This window comes from Hemicordylus capensis, chromosome 6 (assembly GCF_027244095.1).
Source record: "Hemicordylus capensis ecotype Gifberg chromosome 6, rHemCap1.1.pri, whole genome shotgun sequence".
NCBI lineage: Eukaryota > Metazoa > Chordata > Lepidosauria > Squamata > Cordylidae > Hemicordylus > Hemicordylus capensis.
In genome coordinates, this window is record NC_069662.1 from 160063545 (window position 1) to 160091117 (window position 27573).

General features: G+C 44.8%; 1 protein-coding gene across 3 annotated transcripts in view; it reads left to right on the plus strand.

Annotated features, from left to right (window-relative positions):
• ACVR2B (activin A receptor type 2B) overlaps positions 1 to 22963 on the plus strand; it is a 159212-nt gene extending 136249 nt beyond the window's left edge. For 2 of the 3 annotated variants that reach the window (XM_053260031.1, XM_053260032.1), the window contains exons 9-11: positions 3602 to 3740; positions 5221 to 5351; positions 7382 to 10071. In XM_053260031.1, the coding sequence (XP_053116006.1) occupies positions 3602 to 3740; positions 5221 to 5351; positions 7382 to 7576 (465 nt within the window). In that variant the 3' untranslated portion in view covers positions 7577 to 10071. Of the gene's footprint in view, positions 1 to 3601; positions 3741 to 5220; positions 5352 to 7381; positions 10072 to 13026; positions 13118 to 20065 lie in introns of those variants that run through there. The other variant, XR_008309578.1, reaches the window with a different exon arrangement.
• The last annotated feature ends 4610 nt before the right edge of the window (positions 22964 to 27573 follow it).

Sequence of the window (27573 nt, forward strand, 5' to 3'; positions counted from 1 at the left end):
CGTCAAAACACTCTGTCAGTTCCTAGGAGAGAAAAATTGGGGGCTTTAAGGAGGCTGTAAGTGGTGTGCTGGAAGTTGGGGAAGGGAAGACTAGAGATGCATGCCCTCCATGCCCTAAGGGACCTGCCTGGTGGTCTAGCTCCCCTGTAGCTCTCCCACAGCTTTGGGTCTCGCTTCTTGAAGTCTCTCAGTTTTGTCCCTTCACTCCTGACCTCACAGTTTTGTCTGATCCTAGAAAAGAGAGTAATGTGAAGAGGCTGTCAGTGGTGGAAATAAGGCAAGGGGCCTGGGGGACGCCCTGAGATCTCCAAAAATTGCACGTTTGATCTGTGTAATTCAAGCTAGCAGGCGGGTTTTTTTATTGCTGCTTCCCTCATATACACACAAGGAAATCTTGAGGCTCTCCACATGAGCAGTGTGGAGAGCCGAGGTGGGTTAAGTGGGGAGAGCGGACTGAGCCTGCACTCCCCGCACATGAGCAAGCAGGAAGCCCTGGGCAGCCGGATCAGCCACCCGCACAATTGCCGGCTCCATCACGAAGCTGGCATGGGCTGTGGGGATCAGGGCCACCCGGCAGCCTCAGGATGCCCTGCACAAGTGCGCGGGGCATCCTGGAGAGACCCCCAGGATGGGGAGGCTTGTTTCAGCCTCCCAGCAGGGGTCTCCTTGTGTGTTGCTGTGGCTCGGAGCCGCTCCGGCACACAACCAGATAACCCGAGTTAGCGGAGTGCTCACTCTGCTAACCTGGGTTAAGGGGAGGGCTTCTTCAGTAGGCTATCCTACGAGCCCGGTGGTTTCTCACAATGGATGAAAACTGGGCTTGGCTTCTTTAGCCCATTTTTCATCCATCATGAGAATAGCCTCCTTATTAATTAACTAAAGGTTCATTCAGAAACAGCTCCATTTTATCCTCCTTTCCCTCCCTTTCCCTTCCTGAATCCCCCCCCCCTTCTCAATAGGATCCTCAATGGGACAAACATCTCAACAACACAAAATAAAATATTACTAGATAGAATACAACACAGGTCAACATGTCTCCATAGAAGACAAAGGTGCCAAAGTGCCCAGTTCTGCCTTGGGATAGAAATGCATCTCAACAGCTGATCACTGTGCATGACTCTATCATTTTATGAACGTATAGCTTTTGGAAGGTCCTTTGTTTGAACAGGAAATACAACAAAGGAAACCTGGGAACTATAGAGAATGGAGAGTGATGAGCCTGCATCTGAAAGGAAAGTAGAGTAGCATTCTAAACATGTGATTGGAAGAGTACTCTTTACCCACATTGGTCTGTTCATTCAGTCTTCATATATACTGAATGCGCATTTAAAAGGATCATCTGAACTGGCCCACACTACGTGATCAGCAGAATCGTGTGGTGTTGCTCTGGCCAGACCCACACGTGTAGAATGAGGTGATAGAGTCTGGAGGTGATAGAAAGGACTGCATCCCCTGCTGGCAGTGGCTTACATTTTTGAATGCTTCCCTGTGTGAAAAAGCTTCCTGCCGGTCGAAAAGTAGCAAAGCAGTGAGATCATTAGCCTTGTGGGTGAAGGAATTTTGAGCGTGGGTACTCCCATGCGAGAAACATTTCTCCCTGTTGTTTTTCTACATGCTGGAAGTGTTGGTTTATGGAAGTAGTTTTAATTAATTCTCTCTCTGCTGCCCTGCTGTTCCTCTGGAGAACGCAGAGTAGCTTCTTTATGGTTTCCAGGCACTCGCCCAACCATTCCGGTTACATGGGTAGACATGCTTAGCTTTAGCAGCTGAACTGCACTGTGTGCCTACATCACAGACACTGAGCCCTTCCTCATGACCAGTGAGGAAAGGGCAAGAGGGCTAGTGGGGAAGAAGCCTTCAAAAGCTTACCTCCCCGCCGACGATCAAGGGCTCCTTCTTGTGTGGGTGGATCACCCGCCTAGATGATTGCTGGCTACTGCTAGCAGCGTGTAGGGTTGGGGTGCCGGGAGGCGACACCCACTCCCGGAACTCCCATAATGCACCAGGTAAGTGCACAGTGCATTATAGGGACCCTGCCTCCCTGAAGCTGACTGAGAGCTGCTTGCACCAGGGCTGCCAGACAATCAGGAAAACGGGGTTAGGAGGGTGGCTCCGAAGCAGGTTTCCTGCCGAGGTGCACACGGGCAGGCAAAGCCAGGCTGGGCTTCCTTAGCCTGCTTTGCCTGCACATGTGAATTGCTTCACCGTGTGCCCCACTTTTAGTCTGCAATCGTACAGTCTAGCAAGACCTGCTTGACCTGATTCTTCAGAGCTCACCTGGAAAGCAATCCAGAGTGACGACCATCCTTGTTTCCATCCTCATAATCACTAATGCAGATTAGTCTCCTCCAGGCCCGCACAGCTTGTGATCCACCAAGCCGAATGTAGCCCATGGGCCATGTACAATTCATGGGGCTTGGCTTTGCTGCCAAATAGCAGGGTGCCAAGCATCTGGCATGCCATAATACAGGGATCACTTTGAATCAGGCTATTGACCCATCTAGCTCAGTATTGTGTACACTGGCAGGCAGTAACTCTTTAGAGTTTCAGACAGAGTTCCATCTACCAGGAGATGCCAGAAACTGATCCTGTGATCTTATACCTGTAAAACCTATGGGTTGGTTGTTTGGGAGAACTTATATCCCTGCCTTTCCATCAAAGACAGTTCAAGGCAGCATATAACAATTAAAACACACACAATAAAACAATATTAACAAACTGAAAAGTAGTAACCCCAGCCTCCACCAAACAAACTAAAAAACATGAGAGCCAGCAAATAAAAACATAGCTCAGTGGCAGAGCACCTGTTTGCATGCAGAAGGTCCCAGGCTCAAGTCCTGGCAGCATCTCCAGATAGGTCTGGGAAAGACTCTTGCCTGAAAATTTGGAGAGCCCCTGCCAGTCAGTGTAGACAGTACAGAGCTAGATGAACCAAGGGTCTGTCTCCGTATAAGGCAGCTTCTTATGTAACTAATTAAAGACTTGCTGGGAAAGCCGGGTTTTTCACTGACACTAAACTTTAGGCAGATTGGCCATCAAAACAATGCTCTCATGTCCTTTAACAGCACTCATCCAGGATCACCACCTTGCACAAAGAGAGTTCCTTTCCAGCACTATCATCAGTGACTGAATTGTTCCCCACATCTGGAATTCTCTTCTTTTTCTCTAGCTCCCCCTGCCCCGCCCTCCGCATGCTATTTAATACCCTTAGCCACACACCATACCCCTCTCCTCCTCTAGTTCTCCCACCTGAGTCTGGTTCATCACTTCACTTCTCTTGGCTTGAGCTACTGATGAAAGAAGCTGTCCCAGCAGCCAGGTGGATTCCGTCCTTGGATTCCCTGCAGCACTGAACACGGAAGATTGTCTTTAGCCTCACAAACTCGTGACTGCAAAAACATTCGGATGTAAAGAAATCCCAAACTATTACTTTGCTTCTGGCTTGGATACTCCTTTTGGGGGTTTGTTTGTTTTTTGCAACAAAGTTTGTCATTAGGAGAGGGGGAAAAAACACCCTTCAACTTTATCCTTAAAAAAAAAGATGTTGGTTCTTTATTTGCTGTCTTTTAGTTTCAATGACAGATTGCTCTTTCTGCCTTAGGTGGGAACCAGAAGATACATGGCTCCTGAGGTGTTAGAGGGGGCAATAAACTTCCAGAGAGACGCCTTCCTAAGAATAGACATGTATGCCATGGGGCTCGTCTTGTGGGAGTTAGTCTCCAGGTGCAGAGCAGCCGATGGTAAGTCATGAGTTAACTGGGAGGAGCCCCATCTATTTGGATCATCAGATATTTGGAGAATGCTGCTTGCAAAGAGTTATGCACTTCTCTTACAATGAGGAACACAATTTCCCTCTTCTTGGCAGCCAAAGTTGTAGAGATCATAGAAGGACAAATTTTGCACTTCTTGCTGTTAAAAAATCAGGACTACTAGAGCCTGGAGGAGATAAATAATTGTTATTTTTACAACCTGACATCCAGATTAGCACTGACATCCAGAGAGGCAATCCAGAAGTTCTTCCTCCCTTTCCCTGCCATATTAGTGACGGCACCTCCTCCATTTTTTCACAGATGGAAATAGTTACGTGCTTGTACACTTCAGTTCTCATGCTGCCCAGGATCACTTCCTGATCACTCCTCGCCCCACGCCACACTGTTACACACTGCTTGACTATATGCCGTATTTACACTTTGCAGAAGACTCTCTTCTGCATGCCGTATTCGTTTAGTTTTTTAAAGTCTGGTCTTTTGTTGATTTAAAAGCTGAGAGAGGGTTTTTGTTGAAGGTATACTTGAAAAACTTAATGGTCTGTAATTAGTTATCAGCAATTCAGAATATACCTCAGAAGCTGCAGTGTGCAAAACAGTGGGCTGTATAGCTGCACTGTATGGTGGTTTTGTATTTACGTGCGTATGCACCAGGCACAAGATGCATCCTTTCCCTACTGAGACATTTGACTACTCCAGGCCCTCAGGAGGAAGCTAAATCCTGAAGAATGACAATAGTTAATACAATTTTTACAAGTCAACCCCAAAAGTAAAAAACAGGCACCGTGGTTTAATAGGTGCAGGTACCAGGACTGACCCTGGTAAATAGGAACAGGAAGCACATGTGATGAGGCCTTTTGAAAGTTAATAAAAAACTGAAATTGAAAATAAGACAAACATGTAATGGTTTCTGGTAATGACCATGTTGGAGTGTTCAGAATGTGATCCATGAATTTAAAAGGTAAGATTTGGGCTCTCTGGTAACATAGGGATCTGAGATTGACGGAAGGTACCTATGCAATTGTTAGATAGATAAGCAGCACCAGTTTGTTTGTTTGATTTGGCTACCATATTTTTATATCACCCTATATAAAATCTCAGGACAGTTTACAATTTGACCAAACAACTAAAACCTAAAAATCATGTAAAAATCCATTTAAATTACCATAAATAAACTTTTTAAAACTTTAAAACATCATAAACTAAAAGCCTGATAAAACAGGTATGTTTTCACAAGTTGTTTAAAAACAACCAGAACTAGGAGGCGGGTATCAGAGATGGGGATCAGTTATAAATGGCTTTCTTAAAAAACAGTGATTATGTGTGAATAAAACATGCAATCTGCCACCTTTTTGTGTGGCTGCTGAGGTGCAGATCAAGCTATATCAGAATGATTGGTCTATTCCAAGGAATTTGGGTACGTAGTAATGTTCTCCTCCCCATGCAAACTCAGGTCCAGTGGATGAGTACATGCTGCCTTTTGAAGAAGAGATAGGTCAGCATCCATCACTTGAAGACCTACAGGAGGTGGTGGTTCACAAGAAGATGCGCCCGGCATTCAAGGATCACTGGCTTAAACATCCTGTATGCACTTTCTTGTTCTTACTTTTACAATCCCTTCTCTCTCACTTTGGCTCAGACGTGCAGTGCAGCAGAAATGGATGCTCCCTTCAAATCAATTACATAAGTAAAATTATTCAGCAGTTTTGCAGAAAGGCACTATCTTGAGGCATAAACAAAGCTCCAGATTAAATGTGTTTCTGTTTGGTGTAATGCCTTAATTTGCAGCGGTTCTGAGCAGCAGTGTTCCCTCTAACAGGGATTTGCAGATGTTGTTGACTACAACTCCCATAACCCCCAAGCAAAAGCTATTGCAGCTGGGGATTCTGGGAGTTGTAGTCAACAACACCTGGGAATCCCTGTTAGAGGGAACACTGCTGAGCAGCCATTGGGACTGCAATGAAAGGATGAGGGCAGGGCGATTCATAGATGCTGTGGACATCCTAGTTTCTCTGTTTGGGTTTAAAAGAAGGAGAAGAATCTCTTGTCTTACTTGGACTACCCAGGGCTGGAATCCAAAAGCCTGCTGTAACTAGTTCCTTTTACCAAAGGGGGCTTTGGACTTGTCTTCCTCGAATGCAGGGGTCAGCAACCTTTCAGAAGCGGTGTGTCAGGGGTGTCACTTCAGAGGTGGCTTGACGGGGGTGCCACTCACACCCACCTTGCTAGCTCCTGTATTACTGGCCACACCTCCAGCCACCAGACTCACCTCTGGGCTGGAAGCCTCACACTGATTGCTGCCTCTCTTCTTCCTGGCAGCATTCAGCACTGTTCTCCAGCCACCATGAAGCATCACTGGCTGGTCTGTTTCTCTATCCTTCTGGAAGATCTTTGTGCTTTGTCCCCTCCATGTCGGGAGCAGACAAAGCACAGATGTTAGCTGCCAGACAGAGGAGAGTGGGTGTGAGAGGAAGACTAGCCGCTAGGATACCTGCTGCCTCCCTCTGGCTGTCGTGTTGCTGCTTGCTCTAGCGGGCAGCAGACATTCAGGTTCGGCAGCGGCAGTCTCTCTGGCTGTGCCAGCTGGCTAGCTCTCACTTGCACGTGTGTGTCCATTTGCTGGCTCCAGAGAGAACCAGCCAGCTGGCACAGCCAGACTGCACCCTGCCACCAGTCCTGTGTGGCTGCTTCCTGCTGCAGCAAGGAGTAACATGCCAGCCAGAGGCAGGCCGCAGGCATTGTAGTAGTGGCTGCTCTTCCTAGCAGTGTGAGTGCTGCTTTGGATCATTTCGCATGCCACTTTTGGCACGTATGCCATTGGTTGCTGACCCTGCTCTAATGCCAGCACCACACAGCAAGCTACTTCTGAATCTGAGGAAAGTTTCCAGAAGCCGTCCATGACAGAAAGTCCAAAGATATAAAAGAAAAACAAAAAACCTACAAGGCATGCCAAAACCCTTGGCCAGGCCTGGAGTAACTCACTGGAATCTGGCTTCTGTGATCAATTTTCTGTGGTTTTGAGTTAAAACTCTTGCTCATGTTTTCTTAACACCATTTCTGATTCTCTCAGTTAATAAGATGGATTTGGTTATTCATTTAGTCATGAAAGAAAGAAAGAAAGAAAGAAAGAAAGAAAGAAAGAAAGAAAGAGAAAGTCAAATTAATGGGTTGCTTGGTTGATTTGATTGTAAATTGGTATATGCAAAATGTTCCACAAAGGCCTAGTTCTTACTGAGATAGCAATCCTGTGCATGGACTCTACCATTTGAGACGGTAGGCTCAGACTGAAGACTCCTCCATACCAAAAAGTGAGGATACCTCTTCCTCTCCTAAGACAAAGGACAGAGCACTGTGAGCATTATTGTATATGGATGTGATAGGGTGTCCTTCCACAAATATTAAGAGATTGATATTGGAGCACCAGAAAGGTAGCTAACAAATAGTTTTAATAAACATGTTTCAGCTTTATTTCCGCTGTAGAAGGAGCTCCCTAGTGAGGACAGAAGTGGTGGTAAGGGAAGGAAAGTGGGTCCCAAATCTAATACTGAACTCGACCCAGTTCTGGGAGTCTCATTTCGCTAACCAAGTTCTTCTCTTTCCCCCTCTGTATCCAGGGTTTGGCGCAGCTTTGCATCACCATTGAAGAATGCTGGGACCACGATGCAGAGGCACGCCTCTCAGCAGGTTGTGTGGAGGAACGTATTTCTCAGATACGCAAATTGGTCAACGGCACTACCTCGGACTGCCTCGTTTCCATCGTGACCTCTGTCACCAACATGGACTTGCTGCCCAAAGAGTCAAGTATCTAAATCCTGGTTCACTTTTTTTTTTTTCCTCTTTACAGACTCAATGGATTATTAAAAAAAAAAAGTCAAACCACAAATCCAACACACACACACACACACATATGAATGCAGCTGCTATTTTAATCTTGACTTTTTTACTGTTGTTGTTATTATTGTTGTTATTTTTTTAATTGGATCAATTTTACCAGCACATTGCTCTACTGTATTAAAAAAGAAAAAAAAAAGAAAAAAAAAGAGGACATCTCATTCGGGTGCCGACTAATGAATGCAGACACGGTGCAGGTACCTCAAAACCTCAACGGACTAACTTTGTTTCCTTTTTGATCCTGGGTTTTCTCTTTTCCTGGTTTGTCTTTTTACACAGAGTATCTGTGATATCAAGAACAACACCTACCCATCTGCAAGACATGCTGCAAACAACACTGTTGCATAAGACCACACCTCAAAAAAGGACTCCCCCCCCCCAACTTTTCCTTTTCTTCTTTCTTTTTTGTTTTTGACAGTGAGCTTAAAAAAAAAAAGAAAAAAGCAGATGTATCTTTTACGGGTGTAACGGGTGTTGCTGTAATTGTGGGGTGGGGGGAGAAACTGAGAAGAGAATGTTAACTCTTTTATGGTAGAATTTAAAGGGAAAAGTTTAGTATCAAGGCAGGGGAGAAAGACGTTGGACGTTTGCAGCATTTGGAGAAACATCTGTTATGGAGCTACTTCTCAGGTAAATAGTTAATGAGAGGGAGGGCAAGTTTCGAGGCAGAGTATTAAAAAACTGCTGCAGAGTACAGAGAAAGTTGGGTCACAGAGAATCACGGTTAGAACTGAATTCTTTCTTTAATATCTCAGGCTTTGGTAATGTTAAAAGAAAATCCTTAAACCCATGGCATGCATTTTAACTTCAAGGTTGTTTGTTAAATACATTTAGAAAGAGATTACAGACAGGCCTGTATAACCTTTCAAGCTGAATGCCACCCACTGGAGGCTGGATAAATTTCTTGCCTTTGGCTGCCTGTTTGAGACTGCAAAAGGAACAGGAGGGCTGGTTACCTGGACCACAGTTCTTGGCCAGTGGGCTGTATTCAGTTTGGTGGATGACAAGTTATGCAGGCCTAGATTACAGCAACTAAAGCAGGAGCTGAAACCCGACAGCATCCCAATTCCTCTTAACAAGATTATTAATTCAGAGAATGAAGTCTCAGTGCTGCATTACGGCAGAGCTCACATTTCCCACAGTCTGACAGAGTCGTGAAAGCTCAGTTCTTCTATAAATATAAAAAGAATATGAAGGACCACAATCACCTACATTAGAAATGGGCTAATAAGAGCTGCAAACTAGAAGCTTTCTATTGTTTGGTTCCTAAGAAACAATTGAAGCATGCCACAAGCACACTTCCTTAAGTCCCTTGGAAATCAACAGAACCTGCTTCCAAGCCAATGTGTTTAAGATTAGTCACTGGTGAAATTCTATTGATTTTAAAAGTTCTCGACTTCATCCTTAGATCCTGATGCACATGCATACACAGTTCCAAGGAAGTGTGCTTTAGGGTGTGTCTACATGTCAAATTTAAACCAATTTCACACCTGTTTAGCTGCCTACTGTAGAATTTCAGGAACTGTGGAGGGGCTGGGGGTTTCTAATTAATGTATAAATGCCTTCATAAAACTGCATTTCCCAGAGTTCTTTAGTGGAAGCCATGGCACTTAAACCAGTTCGAAACAGGTTTCTAAGTTGTTTATATTTATAGTGTGGATGTGCAGAGTTCAGCTAGTCAGTTATGTTTTCACGGCCCACTCTCTGTGTTTATATAGGTCCACTGTTCCTAATGGGGCTCACTCCCAAATGAGAGTACATAGGACATCAGTCTCCCATTAGTTTTTCTTGATTCTTCTTTCTCTGAACTCTGTCACCCAACTCTTTCGTCTTAACAGTGGTGCATATTCTAAAATACCGTTAATTCTATTATGCCATAAACTCGCTCTAGTTGGTGAATGTTCCTAATGCTGCTGATTCAACATTTAAATATTTTTTTAACTTGCAAAACATGCAATGATTTTTTAAAGAAAAATTAGAACACACATACACATTACGTGGCTTCCGAGGTTTAAACTAAAAAAAAAAAGTTCTGAAAAACTTCACGACCACAGACCACCTCAAACCAGAAATACCTCAGAATTTTCTACTTGTATGAGTTTTATTATATATTTTGTTAGTTGTGTTGTCTTGTAGTATGTATATTTTAATGTAAGTTGACTTTTATGACAAGGGAGTTTTAAAAAAAGAAAAAGAAAAAAAGTTCCAAAATCTTTTAGGAAGTGCTACCATATTTTTTTTTTTAACTAAAGCACCATTGTAAATATGTGCAAACAGTTTTAGAATAACTGCCTATATAAGGTTCCTGGGCATTATTCGCTGTTGTTTGTGAAGGCTGTTTCCATTCTCTTGTTTTTTGAGGCAGTGGGAGCACAAGCTGTTTTTAGTGAAAATAAAATAAAATAAATCAGTGCATCATTTTTTCATGAAAACAACATATCCTTTGAATACAACATCATTCTACAAAAAAAGCTGGTTCAGATTCACAGTCAGCCACTGGATTGATAGAACGATTCTCAGTTAATGGCATACAGATTATTCTCCCACCTGCACACAAACACACAGGCTGCAATCCCTAACCCACTTATGCCAAGACAGTTCTGCTAACTGTAGCTGGATTAGGTGAGTTGTAGATTGCAACCTAAACTCTGTATGGGTGTTTTCTAAGAAATAATCAAATCACCCCAAAGAGATCAGTCTTCCCCACCCCGCTTTGTAAAGACAGTAGGGAGTAACATTCAATGATCAAAGGAAACCGCACTCGAGAAAGGGCAAGTGATTTGTGTTCCGCTCTCGAGGCTTCAGGGTCCTATCCAGAGGGGAGAGAGATGCATTTCGCCTGCTGCAAAATGAGTATTCCCTCCCTGCCTTGGGAGATTCTGCATCTCCCCCACTCCAGATGAGATCCAGGAGCGCAGGAATAAGACACACCTCTGCTCTAGCCCCTTCTTTTGAACATCTGAAGCAGGTTTAGGATAACCACAACTAATGTGTGGATCGTTCATTCCAATCCTAAGCATTAGTTACTTGGAAATAAATTCCATTGAAACGGTGGGATTTTCTTTCAAGTAAACAGTTAAATGCATTTAGGATAGGAGCCAATGCCTTCAGCTAAATAGACGTTGATAAAATGCCACGGCCTTTTCAGGTACTTCCGGTGGCCCATGTTCATAATTCCTAACCACTAGCACACTGAAGCTTAGTTTTGCATAAACATGAGAGTTGTTCCATTGCTGACAATGTCACTAGAGGTTAAAGTTAAAATGCATGCAACTTTTCAAGCAAAGACCTCCCTTGCTCTTCTCACTATGCTTCATGCTGGGATGAACTTCCTTTGGGTGATCACAAACATGGTTTAGGGTTGGCTCTATAGAGGGAGGCAGTAGAAGTCGACTGACAGATAAAGAAACATGGAACAAGCCGGGGACTTGAGCAGTGTGGGCCGATACTGAGCTTGCTCTTCAAAAGGCTGGAGCTACTGTGCCAAGCCAGGCCAAGCCAAGGCAGACCTGCCCAGCTTCTGACTTGCCAAGCTGAATGCAGCCCACCAGCCACAAATTGTGGCTTGCCAGGTATTTGCCAACCAACATGCTCTTTGAGCACTTGGAAGGCCAGCCACCACATGCAACTGGTGTGCCGGGACCTGCTTTGTGGGTCACAAGTTGTACAGGCTTGCTTGAATAGGGGCAATAGAACATATGTAGCTTCATCTTTGTGACTGAGGTTGTAAAAAAGGAATAATTCTAAGCTTTGGGGAGAATGAGTTGAAACAGAACAATTGAATAAACCTTGAAGTATATATCTTCTTAAATGTGAGGTTTAACAGTTTAGGGTTTTTTTAATGGAGGGTGGAAAAGGATTATTGTAATAACTGTGCTGTTTCAGATACTTTCCCCCCCCTTGCAGTGTTGTTTATGTTACCGTTAAAACCAGCTTGTTACAGCAGTTGCTTTTCTTTTCTTTAAAAACAAACTGATTTCTTTCAGAAGCTTTAAAGTATTTATTGGAAGTGCCATATAAGTTTTACTCGTACTAAAAATGTCCTCATCCTTGCTTTTTGTGTGGAGGAACCCAACCTCACACCCAACCACTCTTGTTTGCATTAACCTTATTTTGCTGCAGGGAACTGTTGGACACACAGGACTGGGTCTCATGATCAGTGAGACCCGTTTTGTCCGAGTGCGCGGGGAGAGCGGGCTAAGCCCGCTCTCCCCGCACACAAGCGTGGAGGGAGCCCTGGGTGGCCGGATCGGCCGCCCACACAATTGCCAGCTCCGTGACGGAGCCGGCAGGGGCTGGGGAACTTGGGGGCTGTGAGGCCCCCGGAAGCTCCAGTATGCCCTGAGCGAGTGCGCAGGACATACTGGGGAGACCCCTGGAGCCGGGAAGTGGCTTTTTGCCTCCCCTCCGGGGATCTACTCACGAAGTAGCCATGGCACGGAGCCGCACCATGGCTACTCACGATCAGATAGCCCGGGTTTGTGGAGCGCTCGCTCCGCCTAAGGGGAGGGGTACTTGACTGGGTTACCCGCTCTAGAACCACCGGGCTTGCAGCCAAGCCTGGTGGTTATCACGATCAGCAAAAATCAGCCCGATTTTTGTTGATTGTGTGAATAGCCCCACAGTTTTTGACCAAAACCCATTGTTTCATATCTTCTGATGGCACCTGCTTGCTTACAGCTCCTTACAGATTGTCTTGTCATGGTTGCTTATGTAAAACTTCATGGTCAGTTGCAAATTGGATGCTAGGACATCTTTTAAGTACATCCCTTTTTCTAGCACATCTGCTACCTCAGTTGCATATAGCAACTTGTGTCTGGTAGGTGTGTTTATGAACGGATGTGGTAAACACTTTAATACTGATGCAGCTATTGCAACTAGATGATCACTGTTAAGAGTTCACACAGCCATGGTAGTACCTTTCATTCTTCCTGGCCCTCAGCTGGCTCTGTACACCTAATTTAAAGAGGTTTCTTTGATTATAGCAATAAGGTAGTTCACCACAGATGAAGCTATGCATAAAAGCAAATCCTCAAATATTACTTTGTTTAAAGTGTTATTTGGTTATCTATACCTATTGCCAACATTAAATCAACCCCTTTGTGGTAATTCGAAAATACTTCACTTGCTAAACAGTTGACAGCACTAATTCACTCTTCTACATGTTCCCAGTTCACACGTATGCATTGTGTTTCTATTCAGGTTTATAGGTGAATATAGGCTCGTGTTTTGCACAAGGAAGTCCTGCAGGGGTTAAAATTACTTTGGGTGCATTCATCTTTGGAAACCATTAGCAAAATTCTCCATGATGTGAATGATGCTGGACTGCACCCTTAACTTTTAAATCTCTGAATCATTAATATTGCAGCATCAATTCTCAAGATTCGGAAGTATCCACACAATATTGCTGATGTTGAAAAATGTGGCTATTCTGATGGGTTCCTGAAGCTCATTGATAAGTAGCTATTTTTATTACTATTAAGTGTTTTTAATAGTATAAAATATTAACATCAGAAGTGGCTTTGTATTTCTAACATCTTGAAATGTGCTAGTGCAATGCAGTTGTACTGTCCTGCTCATGTGATAATGTGGCAAAGAGTCAATCAGTGCATGTATTTATTTATTTATATATGTATGCATAGAACTTCTATTTAGCTTGTAGCACACTTTCTAAAATGTTATAGCAAGGTTATGTAGCAAATCCCCCAAACAATAGGTTTGTACAAGAAGCAAGCTACCATTCGGAGTGAGGGAGGAGATGGCATACAGGTCAGTGAGGACTCTGATCCCTGCCTTATATGCCAGAGACATGGAAGGCCTGTCCAGATGTTTTGAACTCCAGTAAAAGGTGAATATAAGCATGCGGCTAGCTCCACCTCCTGTGCTGGTGTATTCTGTATCCATGCTTTACTGAAGTATGGTATTTGCTGCTGCAGACAAATGCTGTACTCGGGGAAAGTGGGTGGCGCATGGACATGGAGCTCCCAGATGCACTAACTTTTGCCCTGAACCTGGAGACATAATGCCTGTACAGGGCTGTGCTGTTGGCTCTAGCCATTTGTAACATTTTTCTCAGTCCTCCAGAATGTCATTAAAAGTGAAAGTTTTCATGGTTATGCTGGAGAATCAACAGGTGGTTAACTAAATATGGGTAGAATTAGCTGCTACTAGTGGGGAAAATGGAATAAAAGTTGGCTTCTGAGTTCTAATTCTCTTGTTACCTTTTTTTAAACCTGTGTTCAATTGTTATTAACATAAATAGTAATTCTATAATCCAGTCTTGTCCATTGAAACAAAACTGTGGCTAGGATCCAGACAACCCCTTGTTTGAGTAGAAAGCACTTGCCTGTGTGCGAGGGGGACCTCTGGGTTCTTGTCTGTCTCCCCACTCAGCTTCAGACCTTCATGTCACATCCCATGCTCTTCTGACCCTCAAGAGTGGCTTTTGAAGGTGTAAGGGGCTGCAGAAGGAAGGAGGAGGTGGGTAAGCTGAAGCATGTCTGGAATTCTGCTTGTTCTTCTCTGGATCCAAGCCTTGTAAGTGGACATATTGGATCTGCCAGCTTCCCCTAGGGATGTGCACGAACCTGTTTGGAGGCCCTTTTACGGGCCTCTGATCCGGTCCCAAAGACCAGTGGTTCAACCAGTTCAAAGGCAGGGGGATAACTTTAAGGACTGGGGAGAGTGCTCTTCCTCCCCACCGCGTTTCCCCTGCTGGTGCTGCAGTTTAAAAGGGTCTGGCGGGGCGGCAGCATACCTCTCTGCCACCCCGTTGCCTCCAGAAGTACTCAACGCAAATTGGGCACATGTGCATGCATGTTGTGCTTGCTCATGTGCGGGTGCAATGTGCGCATGTGCGCTGGGTAATTCTGGTCACTTCCGGTCTGAGGAGGCAACAGGGCAGCAGAGAGATATACTGCCACCCCACTGGACCCTTTTAAACTGCAGCGCTGGTGGGGGGAATTCAGGGTACCCTCCCCAGTCCTTAAAATATCCACCCTTGAGCTGCCCCCCGCTGCCAGTTCCGTGCACATCCCTAGCTCCCTCCCCCCCCCACCTTACCAGCCTCACTTCTTTGTCTTGTTATAACAACCTGACATGAGGGGGAAAACATTACTTTTCCCCTCATCACATTATATCAGGGAAATGTCACCTGCCTGTCAGTCTACAGGTAACAGGAGCAGGGCTAGTACAAGGGGGGAAAGGCAGCAACTGTAAAAAAGACTGCTTCATGGTCAAGAACATCTCTCTCTGAAGCATGTATCCCCCCCTTCCCCAACCCACTTTAACTTTTGCATCAGATTTTAGCTTAGGCATAGACATAAAAGTAAGCCTATAGTAAACATAAACAATAAAATACCTTGGATTAATCCTGTGGGAACAGTTTCAGTATGACTCAGTCGGTTGTCCCTGCCACACACAAGCTTCAATGGGAAAGTGGTATCGTGTTTGTAAGAAGTAATGGGTATGGGTTGAAATCTCTGGGCCCTTTTAAAAGCTATGATGATGTGTACACACAGCTTTATGCAAGCCTGTTCTTTTCAGTGTCGGGAAAGTGCATTCCCTGATGCTGAAGAGCATGGGACAGCTGTGCTCATGTGAACTCGATGGGAGGAGCAGTGCCCCGTATACACTAGGGCTGCTGTGTACATCAGACCAGCTACATGCAATCTCTGGAAAACGAGAGGTGCAGCCTAATGGTCTTGTGCATATGTAGAGGCTGCTGGATCGGGCTCTGGATTGGCAATGAATACCCCATAGGCTGTATACTCGTAGGCATTTCCTGATATTCTATTCTCCCATTTGCAAAGGTGAGAAATTCAAATCAGACCAGCTGTAATAAATGTGGAGCATGTTCATGCAATGCATGTCATGCCACTGCAGACCTGTCTTAATGGCATTTCATTTGTAAAGGTAAACAGGAGCAGCTCAGTACTATCTGTCAGTTTTGCATATGGAATATATATATTTTTTAAATGGTCTATATCAATAATGGGAGAAATAACATTTTAACTTATATTACCTCTATATAGTCACATTTTAATGAAAATTCTACATTGTGTGAAAATTCTTTTTCTACCACAAATTATTTTTTATAAAGTCTAATACATTTCTGCAGGGGGTGGAGGGGAATCTCAGCAAAAAGATAACAAAAGGCCTGGCCAGATTGAAAGTTAATTGCCCAGTACAGGAAAGAGTTGAAAGTTGAATTGTTTGGTCTGGATTCAACAGTTTGAAACATACTTTGTGGATGGCAGTGAGTGTGTGCCATTGGTTGTCATCCGTGTTCCCCCTAAGGCGTGTGCAGATGTGCGTGCTCAAACATTTTTTGAAATCCGCTCAGTTGATTTTGGATCCCGCTTAGGTTTAATCAGCAAGGTCCCACTTTGAATATACATGCGTACGCACACTGCCTTGATACTGCTGCCCAAAAGAAAACTCATTCCGCACACAGCTGAAAAAAATGAGAGAGAACACTGGTTGCCATGCATCCCTTCTTGCAAAAGGCTTGGCTGCATAGGCCATTTGAATCTACTACAACAAAACTCCCCACCACCACCACCACCGTATGCATTCCTGATAGAAAATACAGATTTTGGTTTATTCTTCGATAAGTTATAAGACCTGACCCATTAGTTATCTATAAAACCCACAACAAATAGGGGCTATTCTGACGATCAGGAAAAATCAGGCTAGCCTCCGTTAGCCCGATTTTTGCTGATCGTCAGAACCACTGGGCTCAGCTGCAAGCCTGGTGGTTCTCGAGCGGTTAACCCGCTCAAGTACCCCTCCTCTTAGCCCAGGTTTGTGGAGTGAGTGCTCCGCAAACCCGGGCTATCTGGTTGTGAGTAGCTGCGGTGCGGCTCCGCGGCACAGCTACTCGTGAGTAGACCCCCGGAGGGGAGGTGAAAAGCCACCTCCCTGCTCTGGGGGTCTCCCCAGTATGCCCTGCGCACTTGTGCAGGGCATACTGGGGCTTCCGGGGGCCGCGCGGCCCCCGCTCCCCCCAGCCCCTACCGGCTCCGTCATGGAGCCGGCAATTGTGTGGGCAGCTGATCCAGCCACCCAGGGCTCCCTCCCCGCTCACCCAAAGAAACCAGGTCTCGCTGATCGTGAGACCCGGTCCATGGCATTTCTGTTCCCTAATATACTGACAGCTTTATTTAAAGCAACCACTTATGCTGCATTGACAACATGATCTGTACAGAGATATTTTGATAGGATTCCGCTGCCAGCCTCTCCCTCTCTGAAATGTACTGATTAATATTTGCAAACCAGATACGTCTGCATCACAAGTCAACCTTTTGCTTTCCTGAAATAAACCTGATGGGCAATACAAAGAACATTTCTGAGGCTGTTACCCAGCCTTGGGCAGGCCTACCAGGGTAGGGAAGCTCATGTGACGCGTCGGGATTGAAGCCGATCCCGGCGGCACCTCCCTGGGTAGCCTGGGAATTTACCTTGGGCTTTTACCTTGGTTAAAGGGCATGAGCATGCCCTTTTACCCAGGTCTCCAGTCACGTGAAGGCTTGAACTACACGTAGCCCGAGCATACACAGAGGCAGGCTCCTAGAGTGCCTGACTTGAGGGGTGGGGGGATCATTGCACAGTGCATTGTGGGATATCTGGAGGCCAGGATGCATTTTCCCAGCCTTCAGAACGCTGCACGGCTCATGGCAGAGCCGGCTGTGTGGGTGCATGAGCTGGGCAGCCCGGGACCATGCCGGATCACCTGGTGGAGGAGGTAGATGCTCTCCTTCCATTCCCCCTCCCACATTCTCCAGCCCAGCAGAAGGTCGTATGAATGACCTTACTGTCTGTTTCATTTTCTGATAATGGGAAACACTGCCAAGTCTAAATTCTTACCTAGTAAACAAAAGGGAGTGAAAACTTGCCTGTGTGTTTCTTTGAAGGAATAAGATGTTTAAGAGAGCTAAAAAGTTACATTGGAGCTAAAATGCCCATTGGAGCAGAGGTAATGAGGCGATTCGTACGATCACCAAAAAGCGGGCTAAGGGAGCCTAGCCCACTTTCTGGCGAGCGTGAGAACTACCAGGTTCATAGGCAAGCCCAGTGTCCTCAAAGCAGGTAATCAGTTTAAGGAGCCTTCTCCTTAGATGAGGTTAGTGGAGCGAGTGCTCCGCTAACCCTGTCTATTTGATTGTGTATTACTGCGGCACGGCTCTGCATCACAGCAACACACAAGGAGACCCCCACTAGGAGGCTGAAACAAGCCTCCCAGCCCTGGAGGTCTCTCCAGGATACCCCGCACACTCACACGGGGCATCCTGGAACTTCTGGGGGCTGTGCTGCCCCCAATCCCCGCAGCCCCTGTCAGTTCCATGATGGAGCCGGCAGTTGTGTGGGCAGCCAATCCGGCTGCCCAGGGCTTCCTGTCTGATCATCTGCAGGGAAAGCAGGCTAAGCCCACTCTCCTCAATAACCCGCTATCGGCGAGTCTCACTGATTGTGAGACTCGCCTCAATATTTTCCCAACCTCTAAACCATGGGTAAGAAGTCAGGAGTATCCTATGGGCTCGGACAACCCCTCCAATTCTCTCTTAAGCAAGTTCTAACTTCCCTTCTCTGTTCAGTATTAATGACAGGATGATGTAATATCTGTTAACAGAGTTTAAAACTTACCATGGTTAGCTTAAAAGCAGAATTTGAAACCAGGGCTGAAAGCTGTTTTTCTGATTAAAGCTAACCATGGCTACCATTAACATCAGTGTAGGTGTAATGCTACACCATGGGAACATCGGAAGCTGCCTTATACTGAGACAGACCCTTTGTCCATCTAGCTCAGTATTGTCTACACAGACTGGCAACGGCTTCTCCAAGGCTAGAGGCAGGAGTGTCTCTCAGCCCTATTTTGGAGATGCTAGGGAGGGCACTTGGAATTTTCTGCATGCAAGCATTCAGATGCTCTTTCCAGAGTGGCCCCAACCCCTAAGCATATCTTACAGTGCTCACATGTACTCTCCCATTCAAATGCAATTAGGGTGGACCCTGCTTAGCAATGGGGGACTTCATGTTTGCTACCATAAAAGCAGCTCTCCTGTTGACATCATAGTGAAAAGAGTGGGGGGAGGGGAGGGATTAATGTATAAGAGTAAGTAGGAGAGCGTGTGAGCACAGCAGTTGTCCCCAAACTCTTAACCATGGCTCAGAGATCAGGAAATGTTATATCTGACTGGGCCACGTTCAGACATTCTTGATAACAGGATATCCCTGAGCTCATTTTCATGATTATGGATACATGAATTTGTTGATTCAGGGTTAGATTCCTGAACAAAGAATTATTTATGTAAACATAGAATTCAAGGATAAATCAGCCACATAAACAGTTCAACATTTTTAAAAAGGCTCTGAAGACATATTTATTCACCCAGGCTTTTAATTAGATTTACAGGTTTAATAGGCTAATGTTGGATTTTTAAATGATTTTAATGTTTCTTTAAATGATTTTAATTGTTTAATGTTTCTAACTGTAAACTGCCCAGAGACACAGGTTGTGGGTGGTATAAAAATATGCTAAATGCATAAATAAACATTAGACTACTTTGGGAGCCCACAGCTGCTAAGAAGCTGTAGTCCGAAACCTGTCTGTAATGAAGGGACAGCATGTGAGGAGAACATTGTTGGGAGGAGAACTGGTTTTCTGGCAGCAAGCAGGACTTGTCCCCTTAGCTAAGCAGGGTCTGCCCTGGTTGCATATGAATGGGAGACGAAGTATGAGCACTGTAAGATATTCCCCTCAGGGGATGGAGCCGCTCTGGGAAAAGCATCTAGGTCCCAAGTTCCCTCCCTGGCAGCTTCTCCAGGATAGGGCTGAGAGATACTCCTGCCTGCAGCCTTGGAGAAGCCTCTGCCAGTCTGTGTGGACAATACTGAGCGAGACGGACCAATGGTCTGACTCAGTGAAGCTATTCCCACGACCAGGGGAAATCAGGCTAAGGGAGCCTAGCGCGATTCCCCCTGGACGTCTGCTGCCACGAGAGCCGCAAGGCTCTAGGCAGCAAACCTCAAAAACTACCGCTCCGCTAACCCTGTTTTGTTGGTCGTGTGCTGCCGCGGTGCGGCACCACGCTGCAGCAACACATGAGGAGACCCCCGCCGAGAGGCTGAAACAAGCTTCCCAGTCTCGTGGGTCTCTTCAGAATGCCCCGCGCACTTGCGCAGGGCATCCTAGAACTTCTGGGGGCCAACTGCGCCCCCAATCCCTGCCGCTCCTGCCAGTTCCATGACGGAGCCGGCAGTTGTGTGGGCAGCTGATCCGGCCACCCAGGGACGGTTCCCTGCACTACTCTGAACGGCGCTTCACACTGATTGTGTGAAGCTCCTCAGTATATAGCAGCTTCCTATGTTCCTATGATGGGGCCAACTGCATTTCTCTTCCCCAACAGATCATCACCTGGCTAAGAGGGCAGAAGGAAGGTGGTGAAGCAATGTTTCCCTCTACCTGTTACCAATCCATACACGAGCTTCATGTGCCCTTGCTAACTTGCCTCTTGCAAGCCCTATGATGTTGAACTCTCTCTTCCAGTCGGCAAAGGGCTCCAGTTAAACCACAGAGTGTCATGATCTGAAATTGTAAGCATATTAATAGACTTTTTGAAGGCTCCTTGTGTGCTTCTGTGCTTTACTACTGCTTTACCTAGCATACAAAAACAAGAATCCAGTGCATTTTCTAAAACTTCCTAACCCTTTTTCATAAACTTAACTTTTTTTAAAAAAAAATCTGATTTTGTAAGAGTTCTATGCCTTCTAATTATAAAGAATGATTAAGCCCTTTCTATTATTATAATAGGCCGTGAAGTCATTCACACAATCAAAAACCGTGTTCTACCTTGCTTCCACACAACCGAAAATGAGGAGCACACAAAGCTCCCAAACCCAGGTAGAACAGTTTTTGATTGTGTGAATGACCTCCATATTTATGGAGAGGCTGCTCTTTTTCATCCATTATTTCTGAATTCTAATGCTATTTGTGCCTTCATTTATTTTCATGAAAAGCAACTGCTGTAAGTTCTTGGTTTTAAACTTTATTTCCATTGCGGGGTGGTGGGGGGGACTATTTTTCATTATCCAGTTGTTTCTTCTGGATACAGATCTGTGATCCAGGTATTTCAAGAACCAATTACCTCAAACCTCATGTTTAAAACAGTATTGCTCTCTAGATTCTTCTTCATACTGCAAGATTGTAACATACACAGACAAGGAGCCATGCTACACATGGGTGTTAATATAGATATATAGAGATATATATATATGGAGAAATGGAACTGATCCCCTAGGACTGATATTTTTTTGTTTTTGTTTGTGTGTGTCCTTCCCCCCAGATTAAACCAAAAGGTCTTCTTTGTCAAGCTCTCAAATAGCAATGTGTTGGATGTATGTACAGCAAGAGGGTGTTACTGAAAAAAGTGCTTCCTTTCTTTGATCTTTGAATTTCTACTGTTTTCAGTGTTTTGTTGGGAGAGATTTCCTGGTAATCTGGTCAAATTTACACTGAACATCTAGATGGCAGATAGGTGCCAATGGTTCTCATGGCCCTATACATACAAGACGCCCAATGGGGCGCAATGTGAACAGAGCAGACGACTATATTCATTGGGCCTTCTAATACAGACTGAACTTCCCCTTTACCCTATATGCAGCAGATTAGAGCACTACTATTTTCTCTGGAATGAAAAACTATAACATTATTTTCACTAATCTTGGTTGGGTTTTTGTTTGTTTGTTTGGTCAGGGGGACACCTAGATTAAAGAAAAAATCTCTTTAGTCATTTGACTTTTATTCAGGTCACTGATTCATAAGAATTAGGTCTGCAGCTTTACTAGTATGAGTAATCTTTCTATCAAAAGTATAATTTTGATTAAAGTTGGATGGAAATAGATACTTCTTCCCTAAGTCCTTTTGAAAGTATCAGTGTTTGTCAAATATTTGTTAAGCTTTTAGTGGTTACAGGAAGGGGGATTTAAAAATGTTTCCCCTAATGTCAATAAATTATTTAACAATGTTTGATACTTCAAAAGTAGTTGCTGCAGATTTTTTAAAAATGGTTCTTGGTCTCCAGTTCTAGACCTACATGTTCACAATGCTGTGACATTCATCTCTTCAACCTCTCTCTTAATTTGGGTGACCCCCCCACAATCGGAACTTGAAGGCCTACAATCTTTCACCTGTGAATATTTGTCACATATGTCCTTAAGTTTGGTGAATTTTCTACTGTAAAGTTGACTTAAGTACAGTTTGTCAGTTCTTGTGGAAAGAGCTTTCTGCATTGTTAATATGATTAGATACTTATAGTTACTCAACACAGTGTAGAACAAAATTCAGGAAAAATGCAAAGGAAAAAAAAGAATAGTTTGTCTTGGGGTTTTTTTGTTTTGTTTTTTTTTGCATTGTCTATTTTATCAGCTTGGTATGCTTTATACCAGGAAACTAAAATAAAGCCCTAAAACTAATCTAGCATAGTGAGGCGTGTCTTTCAGTTTTAGGTACGTCTTATTAAGCGGTGTTACTTAGCCTGTAAATAGAAAGTACTTCTAAATAAGAGTTTGCAATAACCTGTTTTGGCAAGATTTCCATTCTGAGCTGTCAGTGAACTCTAGAGATTATAATTAAGTAACTAGTTTAGAAAATTGCTAAATGCAGAAAGCTCTACCGGATGGTGAAATAAATTAAAAGATTATTGGTCCTTTGCTCAAATTCCAATGTATTGTTTGTATACCAAGATATGTGAAATGTAAATGTTGTAGGTTATATTTCACTCTTGTTGCTGAAAAAATAAAAATAAAATTGTAGACCAGAGATAGCCTGTACTACTGAGTTAACAAAACTTATACTAAGGTATCCACTTAAAAAGAAACAAGTATACAGAGAGTTTAGCTCATTGCTGTGACTCCTTTTGGATTGAAAAGTGTGCTTTTAGAGGTGTGCGCGCACACACACACACACACACACACGTAAGATGGCCTAAAGAAGACATCTACTGTACTGCAGTTCTGAAATGAAAATGTTTTGAAACATTGTATCATAATTCATAAATTTGCAGTGGAGCTTTGTTCCTTTTTACTGTGGTATTTTAGAAATGAGTCTCATGTTTGAAATTAGATCTGCCAAGTTTGGGTATTGCTACTTCAGCTAAGCACAGGCTGCCCAAATAAACCAGTATGAATGTAGTATTTTGCCCTGCATGAAGCAGGGCCACTCCAACAAATAGGAGGGGGGAAACGAGAAGAACTATGTCAAATTTATCTTTTTTGTATATTAAAATTAAACTAAATTACAAATATCAGCCTCTGTTGTTGTGACTTGTGGAGGCAGTTTCCTTCTCTATATCTTTAACTGCATGACTTTCAAAGTTTCTTATGTTTGCGGAATCTATGTCCACATTCTGCCTTGAAACCTCTGTGAACCACAGAGGATTCTGGCATGTGTTCTGTAGCAGGGGTGGGCAAACTTAAGGCTTCCAGTGGCTCCTTTTTCTTTTTCACCAGAGCCTTGGGAACTATCAGCACAAAAGAGTGGATTGGGGAGGCAGAGAGGCAATTCACACGAGCAGCAGAAACAGGGCTAATGGAGCCCAGCCCCCCCCCCCGAAATTAGGAGAGAAAGCGCTCTGCTAACCCAATTTTTTTTTTGTCGTGTGTCTGTGGTTGACACACTCGGGGAGGTGGGAGGGGGACCCCAGAAATGCACCCTTGTGCAGTGCATTACTCGGGCCCTGGGGGGCGGTTCCCCGCCCCTGGAGCTGCTGGACAAGCTACAGCCAGGCACAGGAGCGCCTGGGCTAAGCCGCCACTCATCTGGGCGGGCTCTCTGTCCACCCAGGGAGTTCCATGAGCTTGTCTGCGGGGAGGTAGGCACTTTGGGGTTTCTACCTGCGTAACAGGGTAGCCCTTCCCAATTGATCAAGCGAAGAGCTTCAGAGTCAGTCACAAAATGGTGGTTTGTGAAGGCAGGAGCAGTCATTGCACAAAAATTGCATTGACATAATAGGATATTTTAACATCAAAATCCTTGAATTCCAGGATAAATGTGTTGTGGAACAGAACTGGAGCAAGAGAGGCTACTTTGTAAGAGAAGAAACTGGAGAGAAATTAATGGGAAAGAAAGTTAAAGCATCCTTGGTCACTCATAAGAATAGTCCTGCTGGATTAGGCCCATGGCCTATCTAGTCCAGCATCCTGTTTCACATAGTGGCCCACCAGATGCCTCCGAGAAGCCCACAGGCAAGAGATGAGGGCATACCCTGTCTTCTGCTGTTGCTCCCCTGCAACTGATATTGAGAGGCATCTTGCCTCTGAGGTTGGAGGTGCCCTATAGCCACCAGATTAGTAGCCACTGATAGACCTGTCCTCCATGAATTTGTCCAAGCCCCTTTTAAAGCCATCCAAGCTGGTGGCCTTCACAACACCCCAAGGCAGAGAATTCCATGGGTTAATTCTATGCTGTGTGGAAAAGTGCTTCCTTTTGTCTATGGGTGTCCAGAGGTGGGGGAAAGAAGGGGCACTTTCCCCCACCCTGGACTGAGCCATTGGACTCAATGGCGCTTACTCCCAGATAAGTGGGTATAGGATTGCAGTCATTATCCCCCCACCCCTGGAAAACGTTCTGCAGATGCCCATGCCTGTATTGCCTATGGGACTGGGCCACTGCTGCATCAGGGTATGGAATTTCTTGATCCTTGCAAGATAGTAGAAAGCCCAGCTAGCTCCCAGCTTCGAGGCAGTGAGGCTGATCACATGCGCAACCAAGAGTGAGTTAAGGCAGCCAAGCCCGCTTTGGGCTGTGCGAGTGTGCCACCGGGAGGCAAGCAGCTCCCGGTGGCGTTGTGGCAGCAAACCCTCTTAGGGAGCCCTCTGCTTAGTCAGTGTTAAGGGTGTGAGGGCAGGGCACCCTTAACCCAGGCTAAATACTCGTGTGTCAGCACAGCATGACACTGACACAGAAGCACGCTCCTGGCCAGTGCCAGGGGATCCCCACAATGCACTGCACTCTTGTATGGTGCATTATGGGAGTTCCAGGGGCTGGGACAACATGTCTAGGCCCTCCAACTTCCGCGCTGCTGGAGACAGCCGATGTCAGTGCAGGTGCACGAACCGTCAGCCCAGCACAGACTGACAATCGACTGCAAGGAAGGTAAGTCTAAGCAGCCTTCCTCAACCCCCGCCTGGAAGCCTTCTCACTCAATTGTGAGAATGGGCTCAGTATGTCTCTGAATACCAGTTGCAGGGGACAGACATATCAACCTCTCCTGCTTGTGGGCTTCCTAGAGGCATCTACTGGGCCACTATGGGAAACGGGACTGGGCTAGATAGGCCTCTTCCTATCATGTTCTTAGAAAAGCTTCCATAAGTGCAACTACATGTGTTCCCAGTTTGTTCCTTGTTACCCTTCTCTCTCCTTTTTCAGCCTCTGTGTTCTTCCTCCTTGATCTTAGATCGCATACTCATTGCAGGCAAGACCTGTATCTTGTTTTGTTTTCCTTGTTAAATTCAATGTCAATGTAAGTGGCGAAGGTCACTAGCTTAGTGCCTTTACAAGGGGATTAGTCGAATCTAATTAGTCCAGGCTTACAGTTTGGTGTTTCCTCCAATGTTTTATGGCGTATCATTTTGGGAATCGGCCACAATGCTTTGCATACAGATGAGATCAGAGAGCAAGGGAGAGAAAGTAGAGGTTGCATTCCTTCCCTCCAAACACAAAGAAGCCAGGAAAAGATCAGACTTGCCAGCCAGCCCTCTAACCATAATGGTGATTGGCTCTTCTGAGTAGCTAAAAGAAAAAGACTTCCCCACCCTCTGAGCTCTCTGATTGGCTGCCTGAGGAATCAGTCAGCTTAGTCCCTCTCTGATTGGTTTATAGTGCAGTCCTAGGACCACCAACTTTTGCAGAAACAAAAGTAAGCATGCTTATTGGCGCTCCTGCCTTATTAATCTTAATATTTTAAAAGATCTGGGGCTTTTCATTTGTTTTGTGGTGTGGCCAGAACCTAAGGGGTATACTCGTGAGTCAAATGGGCCGTAACCCAAAATTTGGCTTTAAAAAAGCCAAATCTGGCAACAGAGTTTTGTGCTATGGTAACCCACCCTTGCAAGCAGCAGCAGGCTGCAGGCAAGAGCAGCAGGGAATAACAGAGGGAGGCAGTAGGCACACAAAATGGAGGCAGAGACAACATGGCAGACTGAGAAATTTAAGATGAGCACTGCCCACTTCGCCCATGGATAAGATCTGCCCTGCTATAGGCTACCAGAGGTAATCTGCCTCTGAATGTCAGTTGCAGGGACGGAACAGTAGACCAGACATGCCTTCAGTTCCTGCTCGTGAGCTTCCTAGAGGCATCTGGCAGGTCAGCGGAAGAAACAGGATGTTGGACTACATAGGCCTTGGGCCTGGTATAGCAGGGATCTATTGATATTCTTATAAGAAGAGCCAACCCTGAATTTTTAACCTGACATTTGATTGATTGATTAAGTGCTGTCAAGTCAGTGTCAATGCTTAGCAACCAAATAAATGGATTTTCTCCAGGATGATCTGTCTTCAACTTGCCCTTTAAGGTCTCTCAGTGGTACATTCATAGCTGTTGTAATTGAGCCCAACCACCTCGCTGCTGGTCGTCTTCTTCTTCTCTTTCCTTCAACTTTCCGCAGCATTATGGACTTCTCAAGGGAGCTGTGTCTTCGCATAATGTGTCCATAGTATGATAGTTTGAGCCTGGTCATTTGTGCCTCAAGTGAAAATTCTGCATTGATTTGTTCTGTGATCCATTTGTTTGTTTTCCTGGCTGTCCACGGTATCCTCAGAAGTCTTCTCTATCACCAAAGTTAAAAAGCATAAATGCTTTTTCTATCTTGCTTCTTCAAAGTTCAGCTTTCGCATCCATAGAGTGTCACGGGGAAAACCATTGTCCGAACGATTCTAATCTTTGTAGGTATAGAGATGTCACGGCATCTAAATATTCTTTCCAAGGCCTTCATTGCAACCCTACCAAGTGCTAGTCTGCGACGTATTTCTTGACTGCTGGATCGTTTACTGTTGATGGTCGATCCTAAAAGGCAGAAGCTATCCACCACTTCAATGTCTTAATTATCAATTCTGAGGCTGGTTGCTGTACCCGTTGTCATTAGTTTAGTCTTTTTTACATTTAGTTGTTGTCCCATTTTTCACTGTGCTCCTTGACTTTCATTGTTAGAGCTTGCAGATCATCTGCATTCTCAGCTATCAGAATGGTGTCATCAGTGTAGTGCAGGTTATTGATGTTTCTTCCTCCAACTTTAAAGCCACGCTCATCTTCTTGCAATCCAGCTTCTCTCAGTATATGTTCAGCATATACATTGAATAAAGAAGGAGAAACTATACAGCCTTGTCTTAATCCTTTGCCAATCTGGAACCAGTCTGTTTCACCATGTTCCGTCTGGACTGTGGCTTCCTGTCCTGTGTATAGGTTTCTCATGAGAACAATGAGGTGTTCTGGGACACCCATTTTCCTAAGGATATTCCACAACTTGACATGGTCAACACAATCAAAGGCTTTTCTGTAGTAAATAAAGCACATATTGACTTCTTTTTGGTATTCTTTGGCTTTCTCAATTATCCAGCGTGCATCAGCAATGATGTCTCTTGTTCCTTGTCCTTTTCTGAAACCAGCTTAAACACCCAGCATTTGCCTTTCCACGTAGGGCTCCAATATGGATGATCCTGAGCATTATTTTGCTAGCATGTGAAATTAAGGATATTGTACAATGGTTTGCGCTATCTGTTATGTCTCCTTTCTTTGGTATGGGTATGTAGATTGACCTCTTCCAATCTGTTGGCCACTATGTTGTTCTCCAAATTTGCTGGCATAGTTTGGTTAGAGCCTTGACTGATTCTTCTTTTGTTGCCTGCCATATTTCTGTAGCT